Source organism: Dysidea avara, chromosome 7, assembly GCF_963678975.1.
Source record: "Dysidea avara chromosome 7, odDysAvar1.4, whole genome shotgun sequence".
Lineage (NCBI taxonomy): Eukaryota > Metazoa > Porifera > Demospongiae > Dictyoceratida > Dysideidae > Dysidea > Dysidea avara.
Genome location: NC_089278.1, coordinates 515853 through 533562, shown reverse-complemented (window position 1 = coordinate 533562; position 17710 = coordinate 515853). Strand labels below are relative to the sequence as shown.

Genomic DNA, 17710 nt, shown 5'->3' with positions numbered 1-17710 from the left:
AGATGAAAAAATCTAAAATGGCACATGTCCCCTTTTCCCGTTGACCCCTTCAATTGATACATGATCTTGAAAATTAGTATCCACTGTTACCTAACTGTTAATTCAGTGTAAATTTCCCTTCCAGTGACAGAATGATTACCATCTAACATGCACCTATTCAGTGTTGTGCAATTGTGAGAGGGGTGCATCATGTACTTGGTTGTCTGTACCTACCCAAACTTTTCCATTAGCAAAATGCTTCAGAGAGCCATACCTATAATCTAAAGGCAGTATATAAAATATCTACAGGCAGAAAATATTATGAATTTTATGTGGAAATGTCTCCAAATTGCAGTGTTTTAGCATCTATTTTTCAAAATTTTCCTGGGGGGGCATGCCCCCAGACCCCCCTAGTTCCAGCATGCTGGGAAGTGTGCTTTGCTACCTCTACCCAAGAGATTAGTACCTTGAGTTAGCCCCCCCCCTTTTATAAATCCTAGATCCGCCCCTGCTCATTACCAGTATACTATAATATCACTCATTACCAGTATACTATAATATCACTCATTACTAGTATACTATAATATCACTCATTACCAGTATAATATCACTCATTACCAGTATACTATAATATCCCTCATTACCAGTATACTATAATATCACTCATTACCAGTATACTACAATATCACTCATTACCAGTATACTATAATATCACTCATTACCAGTATACTATAATATCACTCATTACCAGTATACTATAATATCACTCATTACTAGTATACTATAATATCACTCATTACCAGTATACTATAATATCACTCATTACCAGTATACTACAATATCACTCATTACCAGTATACTACAATATCACTCATTACCAGTATACTATAATATCACTCATTACTAGTATACTATAATATCGCTCATTACCAGTATGGTAGGGTTTGTGATACTGCAAGAGACATCCTATTAGATTATTAACAGTTTCAGATCATTTTTAATATTAGCATATTTTTACATTATGGGTTTGTTAAAAAACATTCCATTGTAGAACCTTCATCTCAAACAAGATCTTCAATAGCTTTTGTATGGCTCAAAAATAAAATGACAGTGCAAAGAACTTTGAGAAGGCACTTCCCCATTGATATTATGGCACTGTAAGCAGTCTATGATATTACTGTAGCAAAATGATCAAGTAACACATCAAGTTTGCCCACTGTAATGTAATTATCACTGCACTTGTATGGTATAAGTTAGCCTCCTAGCTCTATGTGAATACTAGCATATGACAAAATAATTATCTGAAAATATTTTTTTATTATTAATGGCACTTAATTTTTCCCACACTTCATTTCTTGAAAGGAAATCTAGAAATAAAACTGTCCAAATGTAAGAACTGATCTCCACTTCACCAAGCCCCTCGGACCACAAACAAGAACCCATAAAATTGTAGTGCTTGTGGGCTTCTGTCACAAATTTACCTTTTATATCAACTGAGGTACAATTAACAAAATACTTATCTGTTGACTACTGTACACCCCATAAAGTTGACCATTATTATCAGTATAGCTACTGTACATGTTATCAGTGTATGTGGTGATAGTGGAGTAGTAGGTGGTGATAGTGGAGTAGTATGTGGTGATAGTGGAGTAGTAGGTGGTGATAGTGGAGTAGTAGGTGGTGATAGTGGAGTAGTAGGTGGTGATAGTGGAGTAGTATGTGGTGATAGTGGAGTAGTATGTGGTGATAGTGGAGTAGTAGGTAATGATAATGCTTGAAGACATCGCTAGAATAAGAGACACTTACATGTAGCCACTTAATCAGTTACGTTGCATTCTGAAGTTCAAATTAGTGAATGTCAGTCAGTCAGGATTTTGAGACCAAATTTTGGAAAATCAACCACATGGGAACATCAAGACACACGGTAGTGTGTCGTGCGGCCCAAGAAGCCGGCGCGTAACACCCGTGAGTATATTGACAGGAAGAAAGAAAACGCAATTTTCGCACCTCCGTAGCTCTGTGCTTCCTTGATGAAACAAGACGATTTTTGCTGTGGACATGCCCCCCAACTGCAGCACTCTACATTCCAAATTTGAGCGAAATCGCTTCGCGCGTTCCCGAGATATGCGACTTCAAAAATTGGCTGAGTTTCTTCGTTTTTTTTTTCTTCTTATTTTTCTTTTTCTTGTCGCACACTTACAAAAACTGCTATAAAACTCGAACGCGTTAACCGATTGCCTTGAAATTTGGCACACAGAAGGGGGGTATAAAGGCGCATCTCGGTACCAACTTTGGCTGGAATACCATAAACAGACAAAGAGTTATGAGCGATTATGCACGAAAAATAACACCAATATGTTGTCACGCCTACAGGGTAAACCGCGTATGGGAAGAAGCTGAAAATCGGTGGGTGAATAGGTTAACTATTGAACCTCAAACCTTTTGTGGTTTGAAAGAAATTGAGCTAAAAACCAGGAAGATACAGCGAAAAAATCAACAGTGTGTAACAATTACGCAATCGAGATTAGCTAATTTTTAATATTTTTATTTTATTATTATTATTATTATGCTTGCCACGCCTACCAGGTAAACCACTTTGGGTAATGCTTTCAAAATCGCTGTACAGATGGAGTTATCATCTTAGAAAGGCTCTTCAATGGTGTAGAAGAATCAGACTTAAAGCCACGGAGTTATAACACGAAATCCAACTTGGTGTAGCAAGTGCGAGATCGAGATACTCTAATAGAGCAGTCATCCTAATAGAGCAGTCACCCTGAACAGAATTCAAGAGATCAGTTAGAAATAAGTAACCTGTATAGAGATCAGCTACAAACAAATCACCCTGTAGAGAGTTCAGCTACAAACAATTCACCCTGTTAAAACATCAGTTAGAAGAAGATTTCTTGTAGAGAGTTCAGATACAAACAAATCACCCTGTTGAAAGATCAGCTAGAAGATGTCACCTTGTAGATACTTCAGTTACAAAGAAACCACCATGTAGAGAATTCAGCTACAAACTACTAACCCTGTAGATACATCAGCTAGAAGAAGTTACCTTGTAGAGAGTTCAGCTACAAAGAAACCATTCTGTAAAGAGCTCAGCTGCAAACAAATCACCTATACAGAATTCAGCTACAAACAAATCACCCTGTAGAGAGATCAGCTAGAAGAAGTTACCTTGTAGATAGTTCAGCTACAAACAAATCATCCTGTAGAGAGATCAGCTAGAAGAAGTTACCTTGTAGATAGTTCAGCTACAAACAATTCACCCTGTACAGAGCTCAGTTAAAAGAGGTTTCCTTGTAAAAAGTTCAGCTATAAACAAATCACCCTGTAGAGAGATAAGTAAGAAGAAGTTACCTTGTAGATCGTTCTGCTACAAACAATTCACCCTGTAAAGAGATCAGCTAGAAGAAGTTACCTTGTAGAGAGTTCAGCTACAAAGAAACCATCATGTAGAGAATTCAGCCGCAAACAAATCATGTATAGAGAGTTCAGCTACAAACAAATCTCCCTGTAGAGAGATCAGCTAGAAGAAGTTTCCTTGTAGAGAGTTCTGCTACAAACAAATCACCCTGTAGAAAGATCAGCTAGAAGAAATCACCTCGTAGAGAGTTCAGTTTCAAAGAAACAATCATGTGAGAGTTCAGGTACAAACAAATTGTCCTGTAGAGAGATCAGCTAGAACAAGTTACCTTGTAGAGAGTTCAGCTACAAAGAAACCATCATGTAGATAGTTCAGGTACAAACAAATCACCCTGTAGAAAGATCAGCTATAGAAGAAATCACCTTGTAGAGAGTTCAGCTACAAAGAATCTATCGTGTAGAGAGTTTAACTACAAACAAATCACCCTGTAGAAAGATCAGCTATAGAAGAAATCACCTTGTAGAGAGTTCAGCTACAAAGAAACCATCATGTAGAGAGTTCAGCTACAAACAAATCGGCCTGTAGAGAGATCAGCTAGAAGAAATTACCTTGTAGAGAGTTCAGCTACAAAGAAACAATCATGTAGAGAGTTCAGTTGCAAACAAATCACCTGTAGAGAGTTCAGCTAGAAACAAGTCACCCTGTAGAGAGATCAGCTAGAAACAAGTCACCTTGTAGAGAGTTCAGCTAGAAGAAGTAACATTGTAGAGCTACAAAGAAGCTACCATGTAGAGTTCAGCTGCAAACAAATCACCCTGTAGAGAACTCAGCTACAAACAAATCGCCCTGTAGAAAGATTAGCTAGAAGAAGTTACCTTATAGGGAGTTCAGCTATGAACAGATCACCCTGTAGAGAGTTCAGCTACAAACAAATCACCCTGTAGAGAGTTAAGTTACAAAGAAACCACCATGTAGAGAGTTCAGCTGTAAAAAATATCAATCACTCTGTAGAGAGTTCAGCTAGAAGAAGTCACCTTGTAGAGAGTTAAGCTGCAAATAAATCACCCTGTAGAGAATTCAGCTACAAACAAATCACCCTGTAGAAAGATCAGCTAGAAGAAGTTACCTTGTAGAGAGTTCAGCTACAAAGAAACCAACATGTAGAGAGTTCAGCTGCAAACAAATCACCTGTAGAGAGTTCAGCTAGAAACAAGTCACCCTGTAGAGAGATCAGCTAAAAACAAGTCACCCTGTAGAGAGTTCAGCTAGAAGAAGTCACATTGTAGAGAGTTCAGCTACAAAGAAACTACCACGTAGAGAATCCAGCTGCAAACAAATCATCCTGTAGAGAGTTCAGTTAGAAGAAGTCACCTTTTAGAAAGTTCAGCTACAAAGCAACCACCATGTAAAGAGTTCAGCTGCAAAAAACTCAATCACCTTGTAGAAAGATCGGCTAGAAGAAGTTACCTTGTAGAGAGTTCAGCTACAAAGAAACCACCATGTAGAGAGTTCAGCTGCAAACAAATCACCTGTAGAGAGTTCAGCTAGAAACAAGTCACCCTGTAGAGAGTTCAGCTAGAAGAAGTCACATTGTAGAGAGTTCAGCTACAATGAAACTCCCATGTAGAGAGTTCAGCTGCAAACAAATCACCCTGTAGAGAACTCAGTTACAAACAAATATGCAGTGAAAAAGATCAGCTAGAAGAAGTTACCTTGTAGAGAGTTCAGCTACAACGAAACCACCATGTAGAGAGTTCAGCTACAAACAAATCACCTGTAGAGAGTTCAGCTAGAAACAAGTCACCCTGTAGAGAGATCAGCTAGAAACAAGTCACCTTGTAGAGAGTTCAGCTAGAAGAAGTCACATTGTAGAGAGTTCAGCTACAAAGAAACCACCATTTAGAGAGTTCAGCTGCAAACAAATCACCCAGTAGAAAGTTCAGCTATGAACAGATCACCCTGTTGAGAGTTTAGTTAGAAACAAGGAATCCTGTAGAGAGATCACCTAGAAGTATCGCCTTGTAGAGTTCAGCTACAAACAAATCACCTGTAGAGAGTTCAGCTACAAACAAATCACCCTGTAGAGAGATCAGCTAGAAGAAGTTACCTTGTAGGGATTTCAGCTACAAACAAATCACCCTGTAGAGAGTTCAGCTACAAAGAAACCATTCTGTAAAGAGCTCAGCTGCAAACAAATCACTTGTACAGAATTCAGCTACAAACAAATCGCCCTGTAGAGAGATCAGCTAGAAGAAATTACCTTGTAGATAGTTCAGCTACAAACAAATCACCCTGTAGAAAGATCAGTTAGAAGAAGTTACCTTGGAGAAAGTTTAGCTACAAAGAAATCATTTTGTAAAGAGCTCAGCTGCAAACAAATCACCTGTACAGAATTCAACTACGAACAAATCACCCTGTAGAGATCAGCTATAAGAAGTTACCTTGTAGATAGTTCAGCTACAAACAAATCTCCCTGTAGAGAGATCAGCTAGAAGAAATTACCTTGTAGAGAGTTCAGCTACAAAGAAACCACCATGTAGAGAGTTCAGCTGCAAAGAAATCACCCTGTAGAAAATTCTGCCAGAAACAAATTGCCCTGTAGAAAGATCAGTTAGAAGAAGTTACCTTTTAGAGAGTTCAGCTACAAAGAAACCATTCTGTAAAGAGCTCAGCTGCAAACAAATCACCTATACAAAATTCAGCTACAAACACATCACCCTGTAGAGAGATCAGCTAGAAGAAGTTACCTTGTAGATCGTTCAGCTACAAACAATTCACCCTGTAGAGAGAGCAATTAGAAGAAGTCACCTTGTAGAGTGTTCAGTTACAAAGAAACCACCATGGAGATTTCTGTAATCAATATATGTGACCGGATTTGCGAAAAGGGGTCTTCCACACACATCCAATTCCGTAAATGTTGGAGACCATAACTCAGTGTTTAAGTAACATATTAACCTGAACATTTCACCATGTATTCAGCTATAGTGGTGCTCACCACTGCCCAAATATCAAGGCAATAGCTCTTTCCAATCTGAAGTTATCAATTGTCAAAGTTGGCAAATTGGACCCCTTTTCGCAAATCCGGTCACATATGTATTATACAGTATATATAATTTGTACATTTACTGATAAAATATTTAAAGTACATCTACTTCATCTTTTCTTCTTCCTGTAGTAAAGAAAAAAACATAGGTTAAAAAAGTCCCAAAGCTGGCCATAGGCCGGCTTTGGGATATACAAATACAAAAAGAAATGAAATCTAATCCAAAACAGCCAAGCTGTAAAAAAAGTGTGCGGCCCTCAGAAAGGCTATGGTGAAAAAAGATGTGAAATCCAAGGTGGCGGCCAAGAAATGGCTGTGATGGTAGGTTAGTGGTAAAAATTTTAATAACGACAATTCAGGTGAATTTTTGTGAAGCGGCACAAAAATTCACCTGAATTGTCATTATTAAAATTTTTACCACTAACCTACCATCACAGCCATTTCTTGGCCGCCACCTTGGATTTCACATCTTTTTTCACCATAGCCTTTCTGAGGGCTGCACACTTTTTTTACAGCTTGGCTGTTTTGGATTAGATTATTTTGACACCTAAAAATTGTTAAAATCTTCCACTATTGCTGTTCGACAGTGAGTAGGATCCAATTTCATAAAAACAACTTTCTGATTAAAATTCTTTCAGATTCTTAATGGTATATATTTAGAAAAAAATTCTCAAGGGCATCCCCCTCCACCTATCTGGAGCATGATGAGTGTACACAAGTACAATCCTCCAACCACCCCAACTGCATCAATCAATTGGAATACTGATTCTATAAATTCCACAAACTGCATTATTTTAGCTTTGTTAGCTCCTCCCCACCAGCACTGTATAATACAGCTATTGACTTATTTCTAAAGTAAACATATCTCTATTATTTTACACTCCAACGGCTAGATTGAAATTTTACATTGTTGCCATTAACCAGAACATATGGTGCAAAGGTTAGATGATGATAATAGTCAAGTTAAAGTAGTTGTCTGACTGTGTTATAATGTACTCTAACCCTAACCCATTTGACATTATGTATTGTCCTCAGAGTGATGCTGCTACCCATTGGTCCAAGGATCACACTATGTGCAGCTAGTCCAATCATTGATCAATGTGTACCCTTCGATCTGCTAACTGTATCTTGTCTTGCTGATCTCCAACAGCAACTAGCCTAGATGGACAATACACTAAATGTCTTACTGTGTTCTCGTTGTCTCTATTATTGGGATCACATGATTGTGACTCCCCTAGTAATGTCAAGCCATAGATTTTGTACCTGAGCTGCAAACAAGAGTTTTGTGATTTTGTTCAACTGTAATATGACTTGGTACATGACACAACAACGTAGGATTTGAACCAGCTGTAGACGCTAGCAACAGTTTATCAACTATTTCTAACGGAGGAGTAGCAGCTTTAGTATAGCTATAGCTAGGAGCTCATCAGCACCATATATGGGTTCTTGCTAAACATGACTTGTTAGTACCTTAATTGAAACTGATTGGATGATTCCGTGTATTTGTAGAATTATTGGCTTTATTATAATTAAACACAGTCACCATGAAGTATTCTAAGACTTTGTTCTTTTACTCCCGGTGACCTGAACAACACTTGACTGACGGTTGAAGAATTTATAAAACTACAAAAACAAATAACAATTACCAAATACAACTATCATTCTTACTCTTTGATACTGAGCTGCAGTGAAGATGATTATTACCGCTAGAATAATTCCTACAAATGATTCTCTCTGACCCTCCACTTCATGGGGTTTCCTCTACACACATTACACAACTAGTCACTGCCATATTAGTTAACTACTTGCCTTCGGCTGAAATGATAAGGAGAGGTGTTGAGGGACATTGTCTGCTGTAAATGATACTTCTGTTAGATCATATGAATAAGACTTGGTGGAGAGGCTTGACTCCATACGGACAGTGTAACCCTATAAGTGGTAGTCGTGACAATGCCATAGATTATATAGGGGGATAGAAAACCAATTTTTACAGGCACACTCCTCACCTACAGTTCCATTTACACCTTTTGTAAACTCTCTTATAAACGTTTGTAGAGAAAAGTTGTTTACCTTGGGGTGCATAGTAGCGACTTTGTCGTCTAATCATTGTTATCTAGGAGTAAGCTGTACCACAAATTTGCACTTCAAAGGGCATAAATCGTTCAGAAGTTGAACACGTTTTTCCTCTTTCAGTTATAATAACCAGAGGACTTTATGTTTTAATATGTTTTGAGGTGTATGACATTCATCAGTGAAGGGTATAAAACTCGATCAGGCAGTGGATAGCTGATGGATTGCCTAGATACACAAGTGAATATTACCAGAGAGTACTACAAACCATTTTGTGATAAAGAATCGCATAAGGCTGATTGTCACAACAAATTTTAATAAATCATGTGATAGTTTTCTATCCCCTCTCTTTATAATCTATGACATTATCTTACCTTTGATGATAGTGAGGTAGGTAGTGATATCTCAAAGAAGCCAGCAGTGTCTGGTGTAACCACTGACATGACAGACTCATCTGATCGATACAACACCACCTGTATAAGAGTGAGGAGTTTGTTTGACATAATATGTGATGGGTGACCTTCAGTGATGATAAGTGCTCTGAAGACTCTGTTTGTACATTACCAGTAATTCCAATTGTATTGGGTCTCTGAAATACAATGAAATCTACACCGCCAATATCCTCCCCTGAAACCTAACAAGACAATATATCTACATGGTATGGACATGCAAATATTATAATACTATTAACTCTAGCTTTGTACACACTACACTACACTACACTACACTACACTACACTACACTACACTACACTACACTACACTACACTACACTCCACTACACTACACTACACTACACTACACTACACTACACTACACTACACTACACTACACTACACTACACTACACTACATTATAGTCTCCTGTGGCCAGACCGATTTTTTCTCTTTGTCATTGGGTAGGGAGAAAAAAGGTCTGGTCCAGTTTGAATCCCACACTCCTTGACACTACCCAGATAATTGGGTAGTGTTAACCTCAGAAACATGATGCGTTCTCAAATAGTAGTCGCTTGTGTCTATGAATCACAAGTGCACATTTACAAACCAATCAATGTCTGAATCTGCTTTGGCATCTATCAATGATTGAATCAGTTATAAGTGTCTTTTTGATTCACAGGTGAGCGAAGAATTTGGTTATTGTTGTACTATGGTAGTTATATTACAGTGGAGTTTAAGTGCATGGAGCATACTTGTGACGTTACCACGTGATGTGTCAAGATGATTATTGGATTCGAACTGGACCAGACCCTTTTTTCTTCCTACCAAATGACAAAGAGAAAAAAGTGGTCTGGCCACATGAGACTAACTACAATACACTACACTACTATGCTAAACACATACAATAGTCTACCTGTAGTTGTCTTGAACTGGGAGTTGCTCGGCTAACATCACTTGTCTCATCCACGTTAACACTTACACTATACATGCATTGAGGCTATAGGGACATTATGATAAGTGACAATGTGTTGTAGTGTAACTAACACTTAGTCCTCTTAGACGATACACTCCATCTTTATCAGTGATGGTCTCCTCTCGTAGCTCCTCACATGATTCCTCCCCAACACCCATCACCTGTAATGATGTCATCACCTGATATCATGTCAGTGTGATCCAACATACTTCATGTTCCACATAGTACAAAATGTTTTATTAGTCTTAGTCTGATTAGGTGAATATTCTATTTGAGGATCAGACCAGTTGGGACCAAACCTGTGTCATTATTATGAAGGCTATTCTATTATGCTATTAATTCTGCGAGTTTATTTGTTAAGAGCACGACATGAAAACAAATCAACATGCAGCTACAAGGAATTTTGATTATAGAAATAACAAGTTGATGTTGTACTACTTCTAAAAACCAGTCGCCAAGCAGCAAACAAACCTAACTGGAATTTATTAACAGTGTACTAAACTATTAATATTTATATTGGGTTTTGCTTTGTTGCTACATACACAATTGAATCATCCTAATTTATATTTGTAATATTTTGTAATTACGTTGCTAAGCACTGCTAAGGAGGTGTACCTCAAACAAAACGCTTTAACCCACTAATAACGCACAGAAGTATCTTCTTAACTGTTTTATTATATAGTTATACAATGGGCACGAGTGCTTTGCCTGATATAAACGCACGAGCCTGAGGGCTGTTAGGCCCGAAGGCAAGTACGTTTATACAGGCAGAGCACTAGTGCACGTTGTATAACTGTTATGTACCACTCACCTAATAGGTGGGGAGAGTCTCACAAGACAGCTGTAATACATATAAAGGCCAGGCTTCTAACATCGATTGTGGGTAACCAAGCCGAACATTGCGAAAACGTTCCCTCTACAGTACTGCAGCCACCTGAGATATTGAAAGCTAGTACGCTATGGGTTATATCACTAACCTGCATTCGCTGCTCGACTCTCATCATGTAGTGCTCAACATGCTGGCATGATCACTCAATCGCCATATGTGACCCAGTCTGGAAAAATCGGTCTTATCGCCTATTTAAAAGTATCGAGAAAGACCAGTTTTAAGTATTTAGTGTGTTGTAGCTTGCCAATGGTTGAAGCTATGTGTACCAAATTTTCACACATTTTATACCAATTCCTTACCTTTCACAGCATCCATTGTGCAAGCAACAAAAAAAAACCAAAAAAAAAAAAAACCAAGTAACCAACAACTAAGTTTCCCGCCATTTTAGATAGTTTTAAAACCGAGGTTGACTGTATCAGGTGAGCTGCAAAATGGGTGGGAGGCGGGGGGGCCTGGAAGGCGGGCAAGATGGTGTTCAAAAATTGAAAAGCAAGGCGTAGGGATGAATTAGGCCAAGTTTTGGGCCATTGAGGTCTCAAAATTGGCTAAAATGAAAGGAAATTCATAGCAGAGATACTTATTCAACACCACAGAGCTGTACAGCCACATACAGTCATCCCCAGGCTGACCAGGGCTCCATTAAGGCCCCACACCGCATGTACGGATCGTCACTGGGTTTGGGGAAAGCAGCCAGCAAAACCAGACCGTTCAAGTCTAGCTGATTTTGATTGTGGAATTAGATAGTTTATTCATGTAGCTTTGTGTCCTGGGTGAAAATCGAATCTACTGACATGGGCGATAAGACCAGTTTTCTCAGACTGGGTCACATATAGACTAAGCGCCAGAATAATTGCCATAGTGATTCTCTTGAGTGAAAAAAGCAGCTAAACAGATGGTTTAAGTAAACAAAACCTAACTACTAAACGATACTAGTCTAATTTTTACTATTCGCACTGGCTAAACTTGAATCTGGTGGCATGACAAAAACTGGTTACCACAATCGAACGTAAAGGTGAGAATATAATAGTTTTATTGAGTCACTGTTGAAGTGGACTACAGTTTAATCTGGGCTAAGATGGCACCAGACTAGTAAGGTGTATAAGTACGTTTATATATAAGTAAACTAGAGTTGTGGCCACCGCGTTGGCTTTTTCGATCGCCATTGGCTGCTTGGTAAACATTATACGTATTGGTGACGTTATGGCCCACAATCGACCTTTACATGTCAGGCTATAAAAGAATTCGAGTGATCTGTGAAGTGTCTTTCCACCTATTAGGTGAGGTGTTGTAGTGGTCCTGGCCACCGGCACTTGTGCTATGCTGCACAAAACCGCAGCCAGTGCAATATCTGTAGCTAATTGTCTGGGTGGTGTAATAGAGGCAGGTAGAGATGTGCTTTCATACTAAACACACTAGCTATTTGTCATACTGTAGTTTATCATCACTCTCTGAATAACTGAACTAAGAAATTTGTATACACAGTGAATGTAGAATCAGTGTTGGCTCTTCAAGGTACAGATAAATTGGATATTGTTACAATTATTGCTAATATGCCAGTTATAACTAGCCATGACCACTTCATTATAGTATCGTGATACAGTATCGTATCGAACAGTTTATTGATGGTGATACGTGATACACAAAATGCACTGTATTGCTGAACACTTGCGCATTACCATAAATTCTTGCTTATCAAAATACATATCACAGAAAAAGACTAATAGAACAGTCAGAGAATAATCAGACAGCTGACTGTTCTATTAGAGTGTATCGATTTTTTCTGCGACATGCATTTTAACAAGCAAGGATTTAGAGTCTGTGCTTCAGCAACTTACTGTTATCCCATAAAGTACAAAATTACTAGAAAAACATGGGAAATGAGGTATAAATATTGAGTTAAGCATAATAGGCAAAACAATGAGCACAATCGGCGGGTCCCTATTGAGCCACATTATACTCATACAGCAAACAAGGCTGGGGAAACAGTAGTTTTCTACTTGAAACAAAGTGCTACTCTACAAGAAGCCATAGCTGTTTCAATACTTACAACCATATCATAGTGGTGAGGTACTTTGCATTACTTCTAAGTGTATCTTAAAAAGTTTCCATTTCGTTTCCTCCAAGCTAAATGGCTACCTTTATTACATCATTGGTAATGCTTGGTTGCCTGCCTATGGTGGAGTGGCCTCAATTAACAACCCAGACAGTAAGACACCCACAAATATTTTAATGCATGCTCCCAGAGATTTAATAAAGGTGGCTGGTTATTTCAAGTTGTGTTTCTAGTTCATTCATCCCATGGCTGCTTTTTATATAATATTGGATTGGTATCAGTGCTTAGACCAAGTAGCCTATATTGGATTATATCAGATCAGTTTAAAATTTCTCTATCAGTACACCTCTAACTAAAAATGGAACATGCTTGGACAAACACCAATCTTGGTCAGAAAATGTCAGACATCTGATCAAATTTCAAGCACAGCACAACACTTTTGTATTGTATTGTATGATAGAGCATGTAAGAACTATGTGTTGCAGTAATAAACGAAAAGGTTGACAGCATTAGTCTTAGAGATGGCATGACCAAATTAGTATGGAGAGGTGTCCCACTCCAAGTGAACTTCTACTACAAAATGTCAGTTACAACCATATTATGGAAATCACATAATTCTAGTTCCTATAAAATGCACACTTGTTGTGGTGTAGTATAGCAACTAGACTGACCTGTACAGACACTCCCTCCACAACATGGCCACTGAGTGTAAACACTTTCCCATAGCAACTAAACAGAACAACAACAAACAACAACAAGTTGGTAATACCATACAAACATCTCTGGTGTGCGTACCTGAAAGCTACTCTTTTCCCAATAAACGTCACATCAAAACTCTCACCACTAGACAGTTCAAACTCCTACACATACCACATACACACAACATGAGCTAGGAGATCCTTTGTTTGTCTGAAATTGTTTGAATGTGCGTATTTTTTTCTATTAGAATTCAAAACTACATATAGTTCAAACAACTTACTTATCTAACATTTTCATCAATTACCTAAAACCACTGGGGTTGAGATGATACATACCTGAGTAACTGGATCAAATGTGTACTCCCTCAACAATGCCCTCAAGTGATATAGGCCAGAGGTCTGTGGTAAGATCGTCAGTGACATCACATGACATTATAAAACACCAGGTGACATCACATGATGTCATACAACACCAGGTGACATCACATGACAATTATTTCTCACCAGTGATGTGTAGGTTAGTGTCCCCGTCGTGTCTGTGAAGTTGTTACTGCGGAAACTGGCACTGCTCAGTGACACCAATACTCCCGGTAAGGCTTTGTCATTTTCATCAACAACCTATATACCCGAACATAAATAAGATAACTGTAGTGACACTACACACATGCACATACAAACGCACACCATACCTTCACTTTAACCCCAGACATCTTCACGGTAGTAAAGGAATAAGGATCATCTTGTTTGGCAGTAAAATAATGATTCTCTTTTGAAGCAGTCTGTGTAGTGTAAACACAAATACACATTTAACACATGTTTGTACAATATATACCACACATTGTACTGGTGAAATTGTTCGAGTCAGGTATAGTATCCTTGGAGAAATCAAAGTATCATGCTAAAAACATCTTGCTGAACTAATCCTCCAGCTACTCTGGACGTGATGCAAGCTAGTGTCACCCAGCTAATGCGGTTGACAGCTAAAGTATTATGCCTACACTTGGCCTCCAGACACCTTGTGACAACTGGCACCAAGGCTATAATGGCTTAATGGCTGCACAACACCATCCACATGACACCTGTCTCACAACGACAGAGTGATCCAGCATTGCCACAGCAGGAGCACACTCCACTCAGCAATTAGTACCTACCTTCACTGTCACCACCACCAGCTACTCAGCAGCTACCACTGTTTCCGCTGCCACCATCATCATTGCCACAACTAACTGTAACAGTGCCGTCGGTGATTTCATCAGCGTCACTGCCAGTAACATCATTGCTGCCATTGAACGTTTTGTCTGTACCGACATGACTGATTGCATCATCGCAGCAGTCTCTACTGCCAACAGCTGCCAATTCAACAGACCTTGTGTAGCTGTTCAATCAATTTCTGCACCAGGCCACTGGCCAGTCAATGCCTCAGGCTCTGTCTCCTGCTTCAATAGATGGCAACCAACAGGCTCAGCCCGCCACCTGCCCACAACCTGCAGCTGCCCCCTAGTTCAGCAGCCCACTACAGCACTGCCACCTATCAACAGTTGCCCCAGCAGACAGCATCAATACTATACCAGCACAACCATTGCTATATCAGCAAGTCCAGTCATTCAACCAAGTCCAGCCACCAGTCTAGCAGCCACACCTTTCCAATGAAGGCTTGGCTCAGATATGACGGGCAGTTTCGTACAATGGCTGTTTCCAACCCCTACCTTCGTTGGGACCAGCGCCATCAAGAATTGTGGTACGAGAACATGTCCAATCTCAACACTACACAATGATGGCCATACCCTTACTGTGGGGCTAAGAACCACTACCTAGACAACTGCCCTCACTTGCTCTTTTGTGACAGCTTGCAACATTCTAGACCAGCAAATTGCAGGACATCCAGAGCTCAAATATGCGGTGATTTTAACAATGGGTAGTGCATCAGAAATGCATGCAACTTTCAACACATCTACCTCTCATGCATGGGCCCCCATTCTCGTATCTCCTGTACTGACAGGAGACCAGCCACCTAAAACCAGTGAGGCCACTTTCAGGCCATGATGACTACACATCATCGAGCGTGACCAAGCCCCTCATAAACCATTGGTTATATTCAAACAGCCCTTTATCCAAGTTTCAACCTTTACTCTCCCCATGCCTTTGGTAGTGAAGCTTTAGAAGACCCCTCATGCACCGAAGCTTTAGCACACCCACACATTAAACTACTACAACACAACTTGTACAGTAAAGGTTTAGACAACTCACAATTCACTTCTTATACTAACCCTTTAGAACACACCTTGTACACTAAAGGGTTAGAATACTCATACACTCCTGATACCACAACTTTGGAGCATATCCCCTGCACAATGGTGCACATCATCTTAACTCACAGCCCTGCACACACCAATTAACTTGCACGTTCACCACAAAGAACTTGTGCTCCATCCTGATCAACCATAGAGCATACTGGATGCCAACATCACTGCAGAATGCAACATGTGTTACATGTTGCATGCTGAGTCCATTTCAGACCCCACTGCTTCTGAACTTCCGTTGCTCAGGACTGGGTTTGGTCCCTAAACATGATGGTGGCTGGCGTGCAATTTATCATCTGTCTGCTCCTATGGACCCAGCATCAATGACACTATAACTCCAGAGGACTACACACTTTCTTACTGCTCAGTTGATGATGCATTTGCTATCATATCTGCCCTGGGTAAAGGAACCGTAAAGGCAAAAAATAGACCTAAGTAAGAATGTATTTCATCTCATTCCAGTGAGACCAGAAGACTGGAACCTTCTAGACATCCGATGGTAAGACCAATTCTATATTGACATCTGCCTTCCTTTTGGCCTTCGATCTGTACCTTTTCTATTTTATCAGTCAGCTGACACCATCCACTGGTCCCTCCAGCACAACCATGGGGTACATCATGTACTCAATTATCTAGATTCTTTTCTGCTGGCTCACCTAGTACAAAGGAATACTCAGACAGTCGGCAAGCAATGCTCTCCTTATGTAACAATAATAATGCTCCAGTCAAGACTTCTAAGATTGAAGGCCCATCAACCTGACCCAGGGGGATAGTTATTGACACTGAGAACATGACAGCTAGTATCTCACTGGAGTGAAATACTGACTTCATCTTATCAATACAATCACTAAGGATAAAAATGCACCAAACACCAACTGCTTTCCTTAATTGGAAACTATCCTTTGCATGCACAGACGCATACCTAGACCTAGATTGGTAGCTAGCCTTCCTATGCCCTGGAAAGCACTATGTCTGAAGTCATAACTTTAGTCTGGATCCTTCGTTCTTCCCCTTGAGAAGCGTTTGCTCTGGGCAGCCTTCATGCTAGCATTTTATGGGTACTTCAGAGCTAGCGAATTTGCTACTCCACATCTGACTTGGCTGCACATACAGTTCGCTGGGGACAGATACACTGTGCAGATAGAGTAGTCTAAGACTGATCCTTTTAGACATGGCCATGCTGTGGTACATCCTGTCAGAGTACTTCAACTTTATGTTTCAGCAATTCTACCACTCCAAGATGATTCACCAGTGTCCAAGGGTGGCAGATTTTCCCACATTAGACATGCAGCATTTGACAAACACCATTTGCCACCTTTTGCTGGAACTAAGGTACAGCATCAATTTTTCCAGCCACACTTTTAGAAGTCGCAGCAGCAGCAGCAGCAGCAGCAGCAGCAGCAGCAGCAGCAGCAGCAGCAGCAGCAGCAGCAGCAGCAGCAGCAGCAGCAGCAGCAGCAGCAGCAGCAGCAGCAGCAGCAGCAGCAGCAGCAGCAGCAGCAGCAGCAGCAGCAGCAGCAGCAGCAGCAGCAGCAGCAGCAGCAGCAGCAGCAGCAGCAGCAGCAGCAGCAGCAGCAGCAGCAGCAGCAGCAGCAGCAGCAGCAGCAGCAGCAGCAGCAGCAGCAGCAGCAGCAGCAGCAGCAGCAGCAGCAGCAGCAGCAGCAGCAGCAGCAGCAGCAGCAGCAGCAGCAGCAGCAGCAGCAGCAGCAGCAGCAGCAGCAGCAGCAGCAGCAGCAGCAGCAGCAGCAGCAGGGATACTGGATTGGCTAATAAATATATTAGAGAGATGGAGTGGCAATGCGTACCAACTCCTCCCCAGCAATGATACACTTTGTACCTGCACTCCTAACTCACGCCAACATCTCTAATACAGACAAGGCAGCCACTGCACAATAATCTCTA

General features: G+C 40.2%; 1 protein-coding gene across 2 annotated transcripts in view; it reads right to left on the bottom strand.

Annotated features, from left to right (window-relative positions):
* Positions 1-7889: 7889 nt before the first annotated feature.
* Positions 7890-17710, bottom strand: part of LOC136261565 (BOS complex subunit NOMO1-like) — a 49928-nt gene continuing 40107 nt past the window's right edge. For both annotated transcript variants that reach the window (XM_066055584.1, XM_066055585.1), the window contains 12 exons: positions 14198-14287; positions 14013-14126; positions 13845-13907; positions 13606-13670; positions 13482-13539; positions 9940-10029; positions 9809-9892; positions 8980-9093; positions 8834-8932; positions 8199-8318; positions 8058-8150; positions 7890-8012 (listed from right to left, as the gene is read on the bottom strand). In XM_066055584.1, the coding sequence (XP_065911656.1) occupies positions 7944-8012; positions 8058-8150; positions 8199-8318; positions 8834-8932; positions 8980-9093; positions 9809-9892; positions 9940-10029; positions 13482-13539; positions 13606-13670; positions 13845-13907; positions 14013-14126; positions 14198-14287 (1059 nt within the window). In that variant the 3' untranslated portion in view covers positions 7890-7943. The remainder of the gene's footprint in view (positions 8013-8057; positions 8151-8198; positions 8319-8833; positions 8933-8979; positions 9094-9808; positions 9893-9939; positions 10030-13481; positions 13540-13605; positions 13671-13844; positions 13908-14012; positions 14127-14197; positions 14288-17710) is intronic.